The 20500-nt window shown below is 42.6% G+C and overlaps 1 protein-coding gene across 2 annotated transcripts in view; it reads left to right on the top strand.

The window, feature by feature from the left end:
• The window catches only part of HTT (huntingtin), a 1416422-nt gene that overhangs the window by 192454 nt on the left and 1203468 nt on the right, over positions 1-20500 (top strand). For both annotated transcript variants that reach the window (XM_069203496.1, XM_069203501.1), the window contains one exon: positions 1319-1442. In XM_069203496.1, coding sequence (XP_069059597.1) covers positions 1319-1442 — 124 coding nt within the window. The remainder of the gene's footprint in view (positions 1-1318; positions 1443-20500) is intronic.

Raw genomic sequence — 20500 nt, 5'->3', positions numbered from 1 at the left:
ATCTGGTTCGTGCCACTTGGCGTTTTTTGCTGCACTTAAAACAGTGTCAGTGGGACCTTGTGGTGAATTTGTTAGGCCTTGTGGGGTCCTGCTTGGCTACAGCTTCCAGCCTTACTATGCAGGTATATTTTGACTTCCAAAGAAGCAACTAAGTCTAAAGGTAAAACTTGGGACCTGGGTGGGACGACAGGCCTGTCCTATCAATGTAAGAAATCCAGGTTTGTTCTTCTTGGAGCCTTTGCCACCCAAAAGAACTGGCTTAAGTAGATTTTGACTTCCTTAAAAAAAAAAAAAGGCTATTTCAGAAGATAAAACCGTTGATCGGGGTGAACCAGTTAGTGTATACAACCTCTGCTCCATCGCCTGAAATTGCACCCAGGTCCCAGTCTGCTGTAAACATTGATTTTTAGGGTCGAGCCTGCGTTGCATGCGCATGCGTATCGCAGCGAGACGCTTTAGGGTTTAGAAAAGGGCCCGGAGCCCTGTCGACGTCACGTCAGTGTTTTTCATTGGTTCGTGGGCTTGCCTATTAAAATCTGCTTGCTTTCATTAGTCGAAGGCATGCCTACGTCATGCCTTTTCCGGTGGCTAGCCCTCCTCGAGCGCATCGTTCAAGTACAGAAAACATGCGAGGCTCGCTGTTTTCTGTCCGGCTCGTGGACTACTTTTTCTCTAATTTACTAGTGCGATTTCGCTTGGCAGAAGTTGAGCGCTTTACATAGTTAATTGCACTTTTTCGGGTTACGTACATAAATGCACTTTTGCCGATAGGTGAAAAGTCGGGTTAAGCGTTTACAACGCTATCAGCTCTAACATGAGCAAACGCGAGACCCGTTGCATTGCAAATGCTTGTTTTTGACTGGAGCTTTACTTATTCTGGTTGCTTTTTCCCCTAAAACTTTGTAAAAAATCATATATCTGGTTCCTCTTAACTTATTTTGAGGATTGTGTTTTATGCTTTTTAAATGTTTCCTTGTTATTTTACATTGGGTTGAGAATGCTATTGTGTTATCTTTCTCTGGTAATTGACTACTGTTGGTGCTATACCTTCCAGACTGTGAGCAGAGGTGCTTTAAGAACTGTGTTTTGCCTTAACCAGAGTGGGTTTCTCGAGTTTGTCAAGGTGTCACCCTCCCAAATTAATAACCTCATTTCTGATTCTCATGAAGGTTTCAGCCTACTTTTATCATTTCTCCTATTTACTTTATTATGACAGAGTATGACACAGTTCATTGTGCCCAGTACGGTGACTAAAAACCTAATGGAGACACTAAACTTATAGTGCTCTTAAAACGAATTTTTGTGTTGCACACTATAGGTGATTGATGGTGTTGAAAGTCAGTATTCTGGAATGCAGATTGGACAGTTGCAAGATGAAGAAGAAGAGACATCAAATATTTCCCAAGATGAGCCTACAGATCCTTACAAAAGTGCATCAGTGGGTATGTCACTAGGTTATTCAAATTAAATCTTCTGGTCGTTTCATTATCACACTTCTGGAACACACCAGTAAATGAAAAAAGTATGCCAGAATAAAAAGAGTATACGTTGATTGTATGTTTCCACAACTTGTAGTTTTCATGTTTATGAATCTAATACACTAATGTGGTGGTCTGTGTGTTTTAGCATTATTAACTATATTCATTGATGCAAAGTTTGGGTTCCAGACAGTAACTGGTTGCTGATGTATGAGAATTCAACAGTATAATGTTAGAGTACTGCCAGCTACAGTATAAAATGGACCATGCCGTGTTGGTAACTGTAGTACTTCATGTTTAACCTTTGACTCCTGTACTGAGACAGGCAAGGTTGTTTAAGAAATTTAACAGGTTAGTAGGTACTGGACCGAGTTTGCAATCTCATTTTATGGACTGTTGGAAATTTACTGCATTTTTATGAATTGTTTTCACTAATGACCCCCGGCTTAATTTACGAGTAGTTTCTTTAACATTTTTCCAGGAATTCCATTAATAATAGGCAGTGAAACCAGCTCCATCATCATTAGTTGCTGTCCAGATAACCTATAAGATTCAGGCGAAATATCGTGACCTCAGCCGCGCGGTCTAGCAGAGTTACTGCCCATGTCCTGTTCTTAAACAATGTTCTCAGCATGGTTGGCACTTTTAATTGAAATTACAGCCACATTTTTCTTTCTAAATTGGGGCTTTTGTTAAGGAGTTTTGTCCTCTTATCATAAGCTTCTGAGGAATGTTGTAAGTCCTTCTTTGGCTTTAGGTAGTCACTTTGCATTTCCAGCCATCCCACTCTGTCAGTCTGTTTATCTGGTGTGTCCTGAAAGGAAGAAGAGAGGCGTGTATTTTTGAAGTTTCTCTATTTTGCTGTTTATATCTTCTCTCACAGGTCTCCGGTTGCAGAGATTCTTCTCTGTGACTTCTTCTGTCTTGATTTTGTTTTTGTCTATCCCAGCGTTTTTTTAGAACCCTCTGGTGCTTGTTTAGTACCTTCTTTAGAGGTGGTACTTTTAATTTGTGGTTTAATTGGTCTGGCCCCCAGACTATCCCGTCCCATACTAGTATAGGTTTCAGAAATAATCTTTGGCATCTCTCGCTCCTGTTCCCGGTTGAGGAATCTCCCGGAGCCATTGGCGTATGGCCTACAATGCTGCTCCCCTTTTATGATGCTTGAAATAACCGAGGGCACTGTATCAAACAGTTTCATCCCTATGTCCTGGGCCAGGGCAGCCCTGTGTTCATTTTGAATTTGTTTTAACACTTCCGGTAAATTGGCATGTGTTGGGGTACCATGTGTGGTAGTGTAAATTGCAGTGAAGACTGTACCCCATTATTGAAGGAACCATACCAAATGGTAGGCACAATGCGAGAATTCTATGTTTATCTTGCTTCCATCTGATTTGTTTTTTGTGCAGTCCAGAACGGAATCTTCTCCCTCTCTGTGGGTGCTTTTCCCAATATTGAGTGGACTGTTGGTGGATTAATTCTCGGAACGGCCAATTGATGAGCAGCCTTTGTTTGGGCGGTGTTCAAGGTTCGCATCACAAATTATATTAAACATCTATATATTTCCACTAGCTCATTGTAAGGTGTCCGTACTTCAGCTACTGGCATAACCTGCACATTGGGATGTTGGGTGTATGTGCCAAGTGTTGCCCTTGTTGGTCCATCATTACTTAAAGGACCTAATCTCACACGTTGTATCACATGTGGAACAGCGCCATTGAAAAGGGTGTCATAGTCTTGATAAGAGAAAATATTGATAAGCTCTGCTGTTGTACATCTGCTATTCTGTATGTGTAAAATGTATGTGTATTTGCATCTGTTTCAGAAAAGATGACCCAGGAGTAGAATATTTCTGTTATATATGCTTCGTGGGCTTCTACGACAAATGTAACATCCCCACCCTCTTTTGTTAAGCCATGAGTTAAAAGAAACTGCTTGAGTGGATGCCTGCAGTTCTCCTGAATGTTTATCATGTTTGCTATATTTAAGAATAGGCATTAGGGTTGGGAACACCAACGGGGGAAATCCTTTTGAGGTTCAAACTTGAACAGCCTAGATCGGTACTCCCTATTCAGCTGAGGAGGATTGTCCCTAAAACCATGGTTGTCTCTGTATAATGGTACTTAGGGTACCTTCAGTGTGTGTGAGACAGATACTCAGGAGACTCGTAAAATTAGTGCCTACATCATCGTTGGTGGTGCTGTGTCCTAAGGACTCTCGTAATATAACGAGACTGCTGGATTTGGGGCGACAGCCCCTCTGCTTGTAGGTGACTGAGTCACTCCCACGCCAGTTGGCAGCTGTCGGCCCAATCTTCTCAGCTCTCTAGCAGCACTTCACCCAAACCTAAATGGTAAAGGTGAGTTGTGGCAACTCTGAAAACCCCTCAGGGAAGTTGTAGTGAACAAGTCATACCCTTTTCTGTCCATATACAAGTTTCTTACACACACAGACAAGAAAATAGATGAAGGATAGTTTTCAGTACATTAATTAAAAAGACTGCAATCTGTGGTGAAATGCATGAGCTGCAATAATTAGGATAATGAGGAATAACAAAATCAGGACTGTGAAAATCAGAGATGCATATAAAAAAAAAACAACGTATTGTACTGCCATGGATACATAATTCCTACCTACAACTAATCTTTAGCCTCTAACGAGAGTATGGCGGTGTAAGCTAAATCTTTATGTGCGGTGTCTAGAAGAACCCCCCTACTCCTGTTACCTTGGAATAAGGTCAGGCCTCCAGTCTCCAGATCAGGTTCCATAGAGATAAAAAGGCTGAGATCAGCTTCAAACCGGCATGCAATATGGATGAAAAATCCTGGCTGAAACCCCCTCTGATGCCCTTTGTCTTAGAAGATGTTTATATAGGGGACAAGTTTTGTTCTTTCACAGAAGCCTGACGGGGGTATGCACCTAAGCGCTGGACTGTTTACACAGTTTTGTGGTGGCAATACAAAATACTATCCTGTGCGCCTTGCATTCTGTTCCTGCTAACCTGGGGTAAAAGAGCACAATGAAAAATATGTCATCCATAACACTGATAGTGACGCTCTCACAGAATAGCGACTGATTGTGAAAGTAAAATCATTACTGCTAAAACAAGCTGTGCTAAAGTGAATAAAATTGAATAAATGACAGAGGATATTGTCTGGGTAAAAGGGCACATGCCTCAAGCCTAAGCTAAGCCAAATACTGTGATCCAGGCAAAGAGCTAAAATGGACCCACAACAACCCATTGGTGTATTCAAAGAAAACAAAGCGGTCTCGAAGGGCAGTAAGAAAATGTTGAATTCAAGAGAGGTGCCACTTGAAGGATTATGAAATTGTGCCAAACAGTGAAACTGCTTTACAACATGGGGATGAGGGCCTATTTTGTGGTGTTCTCCTCTACAATAACCAATGAAGAGGTCTTCAGGGCAATGGATGTGATGTGCTGGAATCTTAGAAGGGCTGCTGGAACAACATGCTTCCCACAAAAAGATCCCCCAACTCTGGCTAGTGTCTTAAAGCTAAATTAACAATCGAGGAAATGGTTCAGCCTCCTTCTTTTGGGGAGAAACAACTATGTTGTATTTTTACCTTACATAAGCATCTTTTGTTTTATTGACAATAAAAACAGTATTGAAAAGGCTGATCTTTCTGTTGTCTGAGTTGAGAACAGTAACCCAAGTAGGTAGCTTTTGCAACCTGCACCTTGAATGTGGCACTAGATACCATTCTTTGACCTCAACAAGTATGCAAAGGTCTTCTGAACCTCTGCAAGAAAATATACCTCTCTAGTTGTTTTTCACAGAAGCAGGCCATTGCCAATGTGGCTAGTTGTAACAAAACCACAAACTTGACTGGTATACTTATCGGAACAGGAGTTTGAAGAATGCCGATTAACATTCACTATTGACAAAGAGGCAGCTCAGCAGAAAGTACAGACATCTCTGGAACTCATAGTTAATGTTTCTTGGGCAGTGAAGTCTTGGCTTTCTGTGTGGTTGTTTTCATTTGGTAACAAGACCTCTCCTTGGGACTCCACAGGTGGCCAGCAGAGCTAGCACCAACACCAATACCCACCGACCACACTAGAAACCTGGGAATCATTCTAGATGCCAAACTCACCATGACAGCACAAGTCAACGCAGGGCACACTGTTATATTATCATACTTGGGATTGGGGTTGTTATGGGAAGGATTTGATGCCATAGAACGTTCATTAAGCTTGAGTTCTAGAATGGTGTGAGCTCAAGGGTCTGACGGGAGACGTCAGTGGAGTCGGTTGCAGGTGGAAGTGTGCAGCTGATGCCAGGGTTTGAGCTATGGAATAAAGGAATCAAGTGAACTTCACTGTGTATGCTTTTCTGACTCAACAAAGTAGCAACTAGTAGCTCAAACCCACCAACCTCCTGCAACTACTTTTCTCTTTAATTTCAAAGGAAAAACTGTAAGTATACTTTATCCTTGGTTGCTGCACAGCAACCACTATTCGTCATTGGCAAACAATAATTACTGTACAGCATTAATATTATCTGCAAGCCTTGCATGTATGTGAGCTTTAAATGGCTTTTATTGATCACTGGCTTTTGAATCTTATCGTCTCTCAAGGCAGGCTATCTGGCTTTTGCAGCACCTGCACAGCATCTCCTACATATCTCCACGCTCCACTTGCTTTAGCTCGTACAGTGTTTGACGCGCCCCTTTGTGCGTCCATTGGCTGAGTCCTATAGGATCGTCACAGTAGAGGGGGAAAAAGGTCTTGCGTACTGGAGTGCTCGATTTCTTCTGCTTTCTATGCAAGGTGATAAGCACACCTGGAACTTATGCGTATTATTTAGTTATTTCCCAGTGCTATGCGATGTGCTTTCAAAATATTATTTCCAGAGTGCTAAGTTGAACAAATCTTTAAGGATTGTAACTATTATGAACTTTTGTATCTACTAGTAGTGATTTTATTCTCTATCAGTACACTTATTTGGGTGACAGTTCCATGGCTGAAATAAACTTAACTTCACCTCAGCATTTTATGGCAACTGAAGGTGAATCTGCCCTGAAATGGGAGAAGTAGAAATAATATTTTGTGAACTACATTTCCACATTTGATAGTGAAGGTCTTTTGCCAGAAAGGAAAAAAGTATTTTGTTAAGTTGCCTAGGTCCAGGAGGTTTGAAGGTATATAATCGCATGGAGAAAAAACCCTGGCCTGGGGTTGAAGGAGATGTGTTTACGCATGCTCTATCTGATCTTGATGCATATGTTTCACCTACAGTGTGCAAAGCAATTGATCGCTATAATTTGTTATCATAGGGAAACAAGGGAAAATGTGAAAATTGAAGATTACGTTGCTGCACTGAGGAACGTTTTCTTGTAGATTTGGGGGATTGGAGGATGTATTAGCCAGGGGCCAGGTGATAATGCACTTCAACAATCCCACCTTGCATGATAGATTAAGGATTCATGAGGAATCCAGCCTACAAGAGGTTGATTGTTCGCAAAACAGAACTCCTGTTGAGATGTGGTAAGGTTGTTGTATCTGCAAACAAGGAGGATGATGGAAGAAATGCAGATAAGGCAGTAAGGAACAAATCCAACTCGAAAACTGAACTAGAAGATACCAAAATAAAAGGGGAATACATGGGAAACCAGAAACAAAAACAGAGTTATAATGCAAGTATCTGGGATTTTAAAGACAAATGCTACTGTTGTGGCGGTTCCAGTAACTTGGCACATGAAAAGAGGTGAAATGAAGTAAAAAATGTTCAAAGTGTGAAGTTATAGGACACTATGCAAGGGTTTGTTGTAAGTCCAAAGTGATCAAATATACTGTAGATGAGTGTGATCAAAGTGAAGATCTTTCCAGTTCAGATAAAAAGGGTCCCCAAGTGTTGTGTGTACAGGACAAAGTGATGGAGGTTAGTGGACATAACAGGAAGAAACCTATTTGTGGTACGATTGCAGGAGGAGTACATGTAGAATTGGTAGCTGACTCAGGGTCACCATATACTATAATCAATAAAGAGGTTTGGATGGAACTTTCTGTTGCTAAAGTAGGACCCAGTTTGGAAAAACCGAACATTAAGTTTCACAGGGGAAAATATACATCTCCTTGCGTTTTGCAACTTGTTGTTTGAATTTCCGGTTGGCAGATTGTTTAACATCGCTGAAAGTGGACCATCAGTTTTGTGATGGTGGAACCAAGGAGAGTTGGGCATAGTACTAGATATCCATAGTTCAGATCCCGTGTTGAAGGCTCAAGACGTCAAACAGGAAGAAGGTGCATTTGGGAAAGAATTGCCATCTGTTTTTTTTTTTCTGGTAAGGTGGGGGAATTGAAAGGATTTGTCCATAGGATTGCCTGAAAAAAGCCCACGGCTGTAATATGAACAGTTGATCTCCACTGAAGGAAACAGTTCAGTTCAGTCCTACTCCACCAGCCAGTCATCCAACTCACTTGTGTGGAACACTTACGCCAGGCATAATACAGTACAATTCCATGTGGCATAACTAACATTCTTAAGATGGAATGAACCTACTCCAGCTCAGAATAAAACATATCTCCATCCCCCCTTCTAGACCATAAGAAAAACGTAAAACAAAATAGGATAAAGAACCAATAGTACAAAAAAATAAATGGAAAATCATCTGACAGTCTCTCAAATATTCTGGAGACCTGAGAAATCTGTGTGTCCGTCTGTTACTGCGTCTCCCCAACAGACATCACCTCCAAGTGCTCTGCACGTCTACCACCTCCTCCAGTCTCTCCTCCAACTCACATTATCCACAAAACAACCGCCTTGCGAACACCTTTACTTTGATGGCATGTGTGGCTGTAGATACACATGCTATGCATACTTCCGCCATCTAGTGTTGGGTCTGAAAGGTTGCAAGTTCTTTTTGTTCGAAAAGTATTTCGAATAACGGAATAGAGTGGTGACTCCTCTTGCTGGCAATGCGCATGGTCCTTGACTCCATCTTCAGATTGTTTTCTTCTGCTGTCGGGTCCAGTCGTGTTTCCTCTGAGCTCTGGTTCGAGACCCTAATAAGTGTCTTCCGTTCGTGAAACCCTTTTCAACCCAGTCACTATTGTTTCTGATTATGTTTTCTTTGTCCCTTTGCATTCTGGGATCGAAGAAGCCTTTGTTCTATTGTAACTCTTTTGATCAAGATCCTCAGAGCTGTGCCCTGAAAGCAGACAATTTTTCTCCATCCTACACCTCAGACAATGAAAAACTGATGGAACGGATGCCTTTTTGTTTCTGTCCGAAGTGTCATTCCTAATTCCCTCCAACATCAGGTCTGTAGCCTCTGCTTCTCACCAGAGCATAGGGAAAAAGATTGTGAGGCCTGTCAGTCCTTCAGGTCAAAGAAGTCTCTGTGCAACAGAAGAGTTTGTCATTGAGAAATGCAGAGGCAGGAGATGGAGGAGATGCCCGACATTTCGGTATCCAGAACACCATGTCGGACACAGAGCAAGAGCCGGCGATACAGGAGGCCTCAGCTGCTGAGGAGGAGGCCTTTTCCATCCACGACTCTGACTCAGAGGCTGAAGTGTCACTGGAAATGCTGGAGATACCTCCGGGTGAGTAAATCACCCCTTGTTCCGCCCAAAAAACACCACTTCAGAAGCGAAGGTTGTTGAGCCGCCACTGCATTCTGGCCATGGCAGGCACCGAAACCTAAGCCGAAAGCATATTGTTTGATGAGTGTCTAATTTTCCTTCATGTTATCACAACACAAATGTTATTTAAAATTGGAGTGTCCACTTTTGTCATGCGTTAAGAAAAAAATCTTCATTTATGCACCAATATTTTTTTTTTTATTGCTCATAGTTCATAAAAATTAAGCACTTGAAGCCGTTGTACAGCACTGGTTGTCAGGATTTAGTTAGCTTGGTTACAAGTTAAGCACTTATGGTGATGATATATCCAGTTGAGTACTTTATAACCATTTTAAGTTAAGTACTTAAAGCAGTGTTGCATCAAATTGCGTACTTTTAGCCAATATATCCAGTTGAATACTTTATAAGATTTTGTAAGATTTTGTATTTTTATAAGATTACTGTGTAAGATTTTAAGAAGGAAAGAAGTGACATAAGTGGTCTTGTGTATTTTGCAATGATAAAGTACAAGACACATATATCACTCAGGAAGGCCATGATGACAGCGCCATATTAAATCTGTCAAGTAGTATTGATCTTAGATACTTATCTCCCATTGACCTAAAGTCAGGTCATTACATTTTCTGTAACATTGGGCTTCAACCCTGTTTTGGGGAAAACAAATCTTCATTTCTCATGCCCAAAGTCATACAATGGGAAAGAGGACAAGACAGTCTATGACTCTGAGGTCCATGGTGGGGCTGCGCTATTTCAGAGCATAAGACATGCTGCATTAGTGGCAAATAAAGCAATCTAGCCACTGAGCAATATGAACAACGCGTTTTGTAATGGTTAAAGTCACTGGTTACATCGACATGTGCCCGGACATGGTTTAGGCTCATATTAATAACGGCCAAATTGTGAACAGACTAGTAACATTTTTATATATTAATATGGTGACAGAGCTGTAGATAAAGGGGAGCAATATCTGCTACAAAGTATACTGCACCATGGGATCTGGAGAATACTCCTAAATTGTTTATAGGGCCCCCCATTTAGGTCCTAACTGATTTTGGTAAATATCAGATGTGGTGTCTGGGGTCCTGTCATCTTGAGGAGACTGTGTCAGATACAGTGAGTGGTGTGCTCCATGGCCATTTTGACCGGTCCGAATGAGATTAGCCTGGCTTTCATTACGATGAAAGCGTCCGTCGTGTTCTTAAGTCCTGCCATCTTTGAATAGCTAGAAAAAAAGTTTTGAGTTGCTTGAAGTTAAACCTATGAAAGAAAAAAAAGAAAAAAATGGGCTTCTTGTAGTTATACCACAATACTGATGTACCAGCTTGATTTCTATCAGTGGTCCTGTGCAAAAGGAGCAGATGGACTACTTTATTGGAGAATTCAGTGCAAAAGGTCCCAGTTAGGTACAAAAAGTCTAGGTTGTTAAGCCTTTCTACTTGACTATTAGACATGAACTGATTGTCATTATAAGTGTCTAAATCCCTTCATGGATTTTCCTCATTTCTATATCAATACAATTTAGAAAAAAATCACTTTTGTGGCAGTATTTAATTTGGAGCTACTGCATGACCTTAGCATACACCTACCCTCATTTAGTAATTTCCTAAATATGATTAAGGTGTACCCCAAACAGAACATGAAACACATTGTATAGTAACAAGTTGAGAAAACCCTTATTCCTTAAAGCAAAAAACGTTTACATATATGTATGGATTCCCCAAGTGAAGGGAAAGGGGTGGGAAGACAAAATATTTGTAACCTTGATATCTATATCTATTTCTTGACATAGTCATTGGTTAAAACAGTTCTAAGACAATGTCACACTTCAAATTGAAAGCAAGGAATTAGCCCATCCAGCATCAAGTTCATAGTGCAGTATCCCTTATCTGAGGCAGAACATTAAAACAACCAGTTATGTGGCTCGGCGTCCTTATTTAGGCCCATTTTCAATGTATTACATGTTAGGATCGTGGTGCTCTCCCATTTCCGTAGTAGATATTCCATATTACCCCCGCTGAAGTTTCTACTCAATTTCTAAATCCCTAAAAAGGAGATGTTTTTTTTGTTGGGGATGAAATTTCATGAAATGTTCTACCAATGGTTGTTTCTTATCCTGTTTTTGAATGTTGCGGTAATGCTCTTGTATTCAGTGTTTTAATGGTCTAATTGTGTTTCCAGCATAGTGTTGACCATACGGGCACTGTATGTTGTCTACCACATAGGTACTGTTGCAGTTTACCCAATCCCGATTTTGGATTTTATGATTGTTTATTGCATAGTTCGTTGTTTTGTTCAAACCCAGTTTACAGATGGAACAGTCCATACAAATGTAAAAAAATAAGTAGGTTGCCACACAAAGTTGGTTGTTTTCCTTCTATTGCCCTGGCAAAACAAAGTGCATAGTTTTGGTTTCAGATTAGGTGTTCTCCTGAAGCTGATTTGTGGGAAGGGTGTAATCTCATCTAGGAGTTGTGTGTGACGTTTGAGAAGCGGCCAATGTTGTCTCATTATTTTGTGAATGTCATGGTGGCCTTTATTGTATTCAGTGGTGAATCTGATCATTGTTACTTGTTCTGACTTTCTGTATGTATCCTGCAGAAGTAGGGTTCTATCAAGTTCTTTTCTTTTTCATGGGTCATCTTGAACAATGATGTCTCATCATATCCTCTTCTTTTGAGACGATCTGTGAGTTCTGCTTCTTTCTGCCTGTAGGAGCCCCTTTCACTACAGTTCCTTCTAGTTATTTGAAATTCCCCCTTGGGAATATTTTGAATTGTGGTTTAAGGATGGCAGGTTGTAGCATCCATGATGGAGTTTTCTGTTGTTTATTTCCTAGATAGACAACTCTTCAATTTAGTATGGTCAATATATATTTTGAGGTCCAAGAATTCAGTTGCTTCCGTGGAGGTAGAATAGGTCGCCGTATTGCCCCATTCATTCTTGGGTAACTCCAAGATCTACTCCTGAAGAAGAGTGTCTGGGCCTTGCCAGATCATCAATATGTCTCAGATATATCTTGCTCAAAAAATTACATTGTTTGTTAATCTGCTGAATTTCTTATGCCATAACCAATATTTTTCAACCTCAACCATGAAGATACATGGGTACGGCGGTACAAATTTGACCCCATCGCTGTGCCCTGTTGTTGCAGGAAAATTGAGCCATTGAATAAGAAAACATTATTCTGAAGACAGAATGCGAACATTTCTAATATAATTTTTTATTGACTTTTATATGCAGAAATTGTTTTTCTTCTAAGGTGATAAGATATTTGTTGAAATATCTATGTAACAATTCTTTTTTTTTTTTGTATGTGTGCTATTTGATTTGTTGCAAGTTTCTTATAGCATGTGACATCTTCCATTTGTCGGTAAACCTCCTTTAAATGGTCATCCACATGTAGGAGGACAACAATTCCTCCCTTATCTCCCTCTTTTATGATTAGGTCTGGATTTGCCTTAAATTCCTCATTGGCTCTTTCCTGGCCCTTTGAGATGTTAGAAGGCAGATATTTATTTTTCTTAATGTATTTTCTGTATTCCTTTTCTAGATCCTCCAGAACTGCTGTGTAAAAGAGGTCAATTGTATTTCCTGGGGGTAGAGCCGGTGTAAAAGTTGATTTTGGAAAGAAACGTTTTGTTTTTGTATGTGATGTATCAATCTTAAGTTTTACTGCACTTTCTATCACACTTACGTGATCATCCATGATTTTTACTTCCGAAAGAATATTGAAGAGGTTAATATTTTCAAGATTCTGCACTGTGAGATCAATCCTTATTGATTGTTCGAGATGTGTTGTCCTGACTGCTGGTTTATTAGAAAAACATATTTTCAATTTCAACTGTCTTACAAAACCAGAAGAGATCTATTTTTGTTTTGGCAAGATCCCATTGTGCTGTATGGTTAAAAGGACAAGCCTTTGTCCAATATCTCCCGTTGGTGTTTCGTTATGTTTTGTGGGGTCAAGTTGTACACTAATTGCTTGCTGGGTCTTTGTTTTTGGTTACTTTTCTTTACGTTGCTCTCATTTGTACTCCAGAATCCAACCATTACAGGATCAGATATCATTACTTGCCCCTCTTGTCTCCCAACTCTTAGCCTTTTCTAACCTTATTTGCAAAACTTGCTTAATCCAAAACTCTACATCAGCATGCAACACTGGCCACCTAACATTATCTTGAAACCATTTTTAGTCAGTCTGTCCCAAATGACCCTCCTGTGCCAAATTGAACAATTTCATTTGGATACTCACAGAAACATAATTTCCAGTCACTCACAACTCCTCCACAGTTTTCACATAGGGCCAAACCTGCAAACTCACCATACTCTCCCGCCTGCTTCCCTTCTTAATCAGAAGTACAACTTCCCTCATTGACATCACCTCCATTCCTCTTCACCACTCTTCCTTTGACACAGCACCCTTAGTGCAATCAGACACATCTCCAACACTTACCACAGCGCCTTATTTTCCCCACATTTTCACATTGATCTTATCCATTCTTAGCCAAACAGCAAACGTGACAAAAAACCAGCCTGAATGTTATGCCAGCCTTTAATATGTCCAGTGCAGTAATGGTACTACTTTAGGGTGAGATGCTAACCCCGCCAACCGTGCAGACTCTTTCCCTGCCCCCCTTAGTAAATGTGTCCAAACCAAGGGCTTGTGGTCTGTGCGAAGTGTTATTTAAATACCCCAAACATACGTATGAAAAAACTCCATTCCCTACGCTACAGCCAAGGCCCCCCTCTCAATCACTGAACATTTCCTCTCACTGAGAGTCAGTGACTTTGAAGCAAATGCTACTAACTTCTCATCACTAGCATCCCACCCGTAATGCTCCAGCATCCACTGTGAGAATGTTTTCTGAGCCTCGTGTCAAATAGTCTTAAAACTTCAGGCTTACACATTTCATCTTTTGTATTATCAAAAGCAAGCTCTTGACAATTTTCCCATATAAAGTTAAATCCTTTTGTCAAGAGTTTCCTCAAGTCTTTAGTCTTGTTGTTAACGTTTTTTAGAAACTTAAAGTAGCATTCTATAAGGCCTAAACAGAACCTCAGCTGATCTTTATTATATGGAGAAGGAGCTTCTTTAATGGGCCTCAACATGTTCTTTTTCAGTCTCAACCCTTCTTTAAAGGGCATATACTCAAAATAATTTACTTCTTCAACTAAAAATTTGCACTTTTCTTTTTTGAGAGTCCGGCCAGCCTCTGCAGGTCTACTCAACATTTGCTTGAGCGTGATGTTGTGTCTTTAACTACTTTCCCAGTTTATCAGGATGTCATTCTGAATAAACATTACATTGCTCTTACCTCTAAACACCTCACCCATCATTCTCTGAGAACACTTGAAGTCGAAGACAGCCCAGATAACATCGTAGTCAAGTAAAAAATACCTTCTATTGTTCTATAGGCTGAATGTTTGTGCAGTTTGATCTGATGGTACACACTTTTAAGATCCAATTTGCTAAAAAAAAATCATCCACCTTTTATCAGCAAGATTAATTCATTTATATTTGGCAAAGAATAGTTGTTTATCACAATATTCTGATTAATACTACGCCATACAACACAAAACCTCAGACTACCATCCAATTTCTCTGATATTCCAACTAAAGCAATTTAAACCGAGATCTCTATCAGCTCAGTGACTCCCTCATCCACCATTTCCTGAAGCATTTTTTAACCTCAATCCTCGCAACAATGGGTACCCCCCATTAATTTATGTTGGACTGGGACTGCTTCAGATTTCAGTAAAATCTTATGCACCTACCTCTTCAACTCTCCCAACCTGTCCTCAAAAATAAGTTTGGCACATTCAACAATATTGTCTACCAAAATGCCCTCAACCATCATAACCTGATTTGGAGCCCTGGATTAATAACTATGTGGAGACCGTAGAGGTGCTGCCACTCTAAAATTGGAGGACCACTTACTGGCACATACACATTGAGGCCTTTTCAACAGTAGCCTGATTCTTTTTTTTAATTTTTTTTACTGTTTTTATTAATTTTAAACAGTTAAAACATATACATGTAGTGCACGTCATCAGCATTGCTCAGAATATATAATCATTATTAGTTACGGTTCGGAGGACGATACAATTATTTAATACATCAAGCAAAGGCAGCCACTGAATAAAGAGGAACATCAGTATATCCTGTGATAGTATGCAGTTATTGGTACTGCCCAGATCATTAACCATCATACATTCCAACATTCCAGGGTACTGCATTTCACACTTAGCTGTCAAAAACATAGAGTTGGCCCATGATCCAACAGATCATCATCCCTCCCCTTCAGAGCTCTCCCCCAATGTTGTGATGTCATCCTCGGGAAACCTGGAACTCCCTCCCTCTTCACATCAGACAAACCACCTCCCTCCTCAGCTTCCCAAAGGAACTGAAGACATGGCTTTTTTAAGAACCACCTCACCGGTAGACGCTACACTTTCAACCCCCCCAGCACCTTGAGACCCTAACGAGTGAATAGTTGCTCTATACAAGCACTGATTGATTGAAACCAACGCAGTAAGTGAACCCAGAGTTGTATAGCTATAGCTGCTCCTTTATCTGTGCGTGATACTTTCATGTGAGATTCCTCTGCCGCTTCCCATTCCAATATGTCTCGGAGCCATTCTGTAAACTATGGGATCCTTGTGCTCATCCAGCTGATGGCCACTCTCCTCTACTCAAGCAATAAGGCCAATTGGGCCATTCTACAGTGAATCCTACGCTATCTGGGACACGCCACTACTCCTAAGAGACAGACAATCGGGGTCAAGGGAACATGGATTTCTGTGGCCTTGTGGACCACCTTCTCCCATATACTGGCCATATAGGTAACCAGGTATGGAACCAGCACCTCAGACCTACCTCCATAAATTAACTGTTGGTGCAATGTATCTCCTCCAAAACCATTTCCCAGCAGCTCCTTTTCCCAGTTGTCCGACAGGGTGAACCACCTGGCCGCATGTTGCTGGTGTGTCTCATAATAGTAGAAATGTGTATCCTGGAAAGCTAATCCCCACCATCCTCCATATCCTTCTTCAGGATTGCAAGTGCTACATGGTTGCTTCTGTCTGCCCATATTAGAGGAATTAATAGACTATTCAATTTGTGGAAGAACCAATCCTCCAAGGAAAATAGGGAGTTTTCCACAAGGTTTAGGCAACGAGGCAGAAAAACCTTTTTAGCCAACGCCACCCTGCCCATTACTGAAAGTAGAAGTCTATTCCAGAACTTAACCCAACACCCTGTCTACATTTCGTTGCCTGTGTTGTTCCTTGGTATGTGTGTTACCCAGATCCCCAGATATCAAAAGCCCTCTGGTTCCCAGCGAAGCCCCACATCGGGGAGTTGTGTTCTTTGCCACCTAATGGAAATAGCAGCGACTTATGCTTGTTAATCCCAAGTCCAGAGACCTCGTCGAAATCCCCCAGAGACTGCATTAGGATAGGAACTGACACCCCGGGCATTTGTAAAGTCAGCGCGCCATCCGCATTTAGTGAGACAGTATGTGTTATATCGCCCACCTTAATACCCCATGGTGCCAGGTCCGCCCTCAGTAACAATGCAAGTGGCTCAATTGCCAAGGCAAAGGAGGGGCGAAAGAGGGCACCCCTGTCTGGTACCACGCGCCACAGGCCAAGTGTATGAGATGTCCCCCTCCCTATTTTGATGCATACCGAAGGGGCCATGTATAGGAGGCATATCCATGAGCAAAAATTGGGTCCAAACCTCATGCCCAGTAGCTCTGCCATTAAAAAAAAAAAAAAAAAAAAGGCCCACTCTACAGTGTCAAAGGCCTTTTCAAGATCTAGGGAAACCAAGACGTTCTCACCTTCCCCCTTGTAGTGTAGCATGTAACATGTGTTATCCGGCAGAGATTATTTGCGTTGCTGCGTGTCGCCATAAAGCCACACTAGTCTTCATGGACCAATTCCCAAAATAACCCAGCCAACATCGCTGCCAATGACTTGCATAGTATTTTAAGATTACTATTAAGCATAGTGAGAGGCCTGTGTTCAGCAGGTTCCATTGAGTCCCCCTTCCCCCCCAGGCTTCAGCATTAGGCACCCCTTCTGTCATGGTCTGCGGAAGAACCCATCTCTGTTTTGCCTCTTGGTAGACCTCCAACGATTTGTCCCCCAGAGCAAGTGGAAAGGCCCTCTAAAACTCCACCGGGAAACCATCACTGCCTGGATGAATTGAGTACTTTTATGGCTGTGCTCACTTCTGCCAGGGAGATGTCTCCTCTAAATCCTAGGCAACTTCCCTTTGTAAACTAGGGAGCCTCACCTAGGCCAGGAATTCCTCCATTCCAGCCTCACTGACTCTTAGCCCTGGCTTATATACAGCCTTAAAGTGATCTTGCAACACCAATAAGATGTCACACCTCTGGGTTAACAGTTAACCTTGTGCACTATGTGCCAGCAATCTGCCTGATTTATCCCCATTCCTATGCAACATCTGGCAATACGCCTTAAGGCCAGTTTTGTCCAGAATATCCCAAAGCATATGAATTTCTATGAATTGTTAATATTTCACTGCACACACCTTGTATGGGTTGCTCCTTCCTGGAGTTCAACTAACTGGTCTCAGTAGCTTGATTCTTAATCGTAAATAGAGACAAGTCAGAAGGGCTTGGGAAGATACAGTACAGGTCACAAGGAAGCTGAAGCAGGTATTGCTGTGAGGATGCTTCCAGCAAATCTCAATGCTGGACTTTCTTTTCATACCTGTGTCAAACGTGCTGATACTGACAATGAATGCATCAGTGGATGGATGGAGAGCTCACCTGTAGGAGCTGTCAACCAGAGGTCTGTAGTCAGATGCGTAACATACATTTCACGTAAATGTCTGATGCCATACATCTCTGTGCCCTACGTCTAGGCTTGCAAGCATTCCTACCCAGAATAATAGGTCAACCAGTCCTAGTCAGAACGACTAACACAACGTCCATGTTCTATGTAGCCAAGCAAGGAATTGGGACATTTCCCAGAAGATTTGACATCGCTGTGGAACACATGGCAGGTGACCAGACCGATCAGGTGGATGTACTAGGCCGACAGCTTGTTTTCGATTGGCACCTAGACCAGAAGCAGGAGAAATACAGTGGGGTTGCCCTGTTATCGGCCCGTTTGTCACTCCGAGCAAATGCTTGTGCTTCGGAAGCAGATTTTGGCATCCAGGGACAATGGGCAACGCTTTTTCAATCAGCTGGACCTAGATCTTTTATTAGACCTTTCTTCCTTTTCCCCTGATTCCCAGGGTGTTGAGGAAGGCAAAGATAGACCATTGCACTCTGATCTTTATTGCTCCAGCATGGCCACTCCAATATTTGTAGATCAGTCTACGCTCAGTTATCAACACATCAAGCCATTCCTCTGAAACTACATTCCAAGATAATTTCCAGACATCACTGGGAGTTTCTCTAACACACACACACACACACACTTTCTCTAAACTGTACCATTGTTTCCACAATTGGCAACCCCTGGCACACAGCTAACACTTACCAGTGGTACCAAGGGCTCTGTGACCAGGGAGTGTGCCTAACAGCTGCAGCATGTATTGAGCCAACCTAAGGGATCCCACATCAAACACATGCACCCTGCTGTTTCAGATTTCAATTTCTCCCCACCAGCACACACAAAGTCGGCATTTCACCTCTTCCAGGGTGCCATGACCACAAACCACTACCTGTGGCATAGGGAAATCACCCCTCTAGTAGGCCTTACAGACCTAGGCAGGGTGCACTATGCCACAGGTGAGGGCACAGCTGCATGAGCAATATCCCCCTACTGTGTCCAAGTCCATTCTTAGATATTTTAAGTGCAGTGTGGCCATATTAAGTACATGGGCTGGGAGTTTGTCATTACGAACTCCACAGCTCCATGATGGCTTCACTGAAGCCTGGGAAATTTGGCATCAAACCTCTCCGCACAATAAACCCATGCTGATGCCAGTGTTTGATGTATTGTACAATGCACACAGAGGGCATCCTAAAGATGCCCCCCCTGTATTTTACCCAACCCTTTAGTGTGAGGCTGACCAGTCTGTGCCAACCTGCCACTAACAGGCAAGCTTCTGACCCCATGGGGTGAGAGCCTTTGTGTGCTCTGGGGTCAGGAACAAGCCTGCTCTTGGTGGAGGTGCTTCACACCTCCCCCCGCAGGAACTGTAACACTTGGCAGTAAGACTCATAGGCTCAGGCCTCCTGTTATAGTAGCCCAGGGCACTCCAGCTAGTGGAGATGCCCGCCCCCTGGACCAAGCCCCACTTTTGACAACAAGTCCGGCTGGAAAATTTGGAAAAACAAGGAGGAGTGACCACTTCAGCCCTGGACGCCTTAGTGGTGGTCCCAGCTGAAGTGACCCCCTCCTTGCAGAATCCTCCATCATGTTTTGGAAGACAGGGACCAATAGGGTTAGGAATGTGCCTCACTCCCCAAAGGGAGTGGGCACAGGAAGGATGTAGCCATCCTCAGGGACAGTAGCCATTGGCTACTGCCCTCTGACCTCTGTAACACCCCTAAATCTAGTATTTAGGGGCTCTCCTGAACCTTACTCACTAGATTCCTGGTGACCTCAGAAGAAAGAAGGACTGTTAAGCCAACCCCAGCAGTGAAGGCTCCAGATGACAACTGACTTGGTCCCAGCCTACTGGCCTGTCTGCAACTTCAAACATCCCTGCTCCAAGAAGGCAATGCATCCTTCAGGACCAGCTACCTCTACAAACCCCCAGAAGATTGCCTGCCAGCAGAGGACAGCGGCCCTGTCCAGAAGAAATCACCAAAAGGACTCCAGAACAGCCCGGTCCTGCAAGCCCTGCTCACTCTGCACCTGACTCCCGCAGCCCGAGTCCTCGTGGCCCGCCAGTCCAGAGAGGATACCCAGAGTCAACCCTGAGTTGACCCCTCCTGGCCAACAGAACGACGCCTCCAGCTTGAATCCGGAGGACCCCCCTGACCACAGCCGGACCCGACAAAGATACCTGTCGCCCAAGGACACCCTGCACCCGCAGCCCTCTGTACTTGGGGAATCTGACTGACGGTCCGGCAACGTCCCCTTCCTGTCCAGCCTTGGCTTTCCTGCAACCGACCCCCTGGACCCAGCCTACAGCATCTTTTGTGACCCCAGGGGTTCCCCTATTGAAAAGCATTGAGCACCCAGAGGATGTGTGTTTGGTGTAGACCTGGTGGCCCCACTGGTGCTCCTCTAAACCTCCAGGTCTGCTCCACGAGGACTCAGCTACTTACCTCTGCACCCAGCCAGCCCCTTGCTGCTGGTGGTGCATGTTTGGGGTCAACTTGAACTTTGACTTGTGGACATCAAAACCCCCAGAGACTGGAACTGTAAGTTGAGTACTTTCCTTCAAGACATACTAATACTTTTCCTCCCCTAGGAC

Source organism: Pleurodeles waltl, chromosome 1_2 (assembly GCF_031143425.1).
Source record: "Pleurodeles waltl isolate 20211129_DDA chromosome 1_2, aPleWal1.hap1.20221129, whole genome shotgun sequence".
Lineage (NCBI taxonomy): Eukaryota > Metazoa > Chordata > Amphibia > Caudata > Salamandridae > Pleurodeles > Pleurodeles waltl.
Note: the sequence above shows the minus strand (reverse complement) of the source record. Positions and strands in the feature narration are given on the sequence as shown.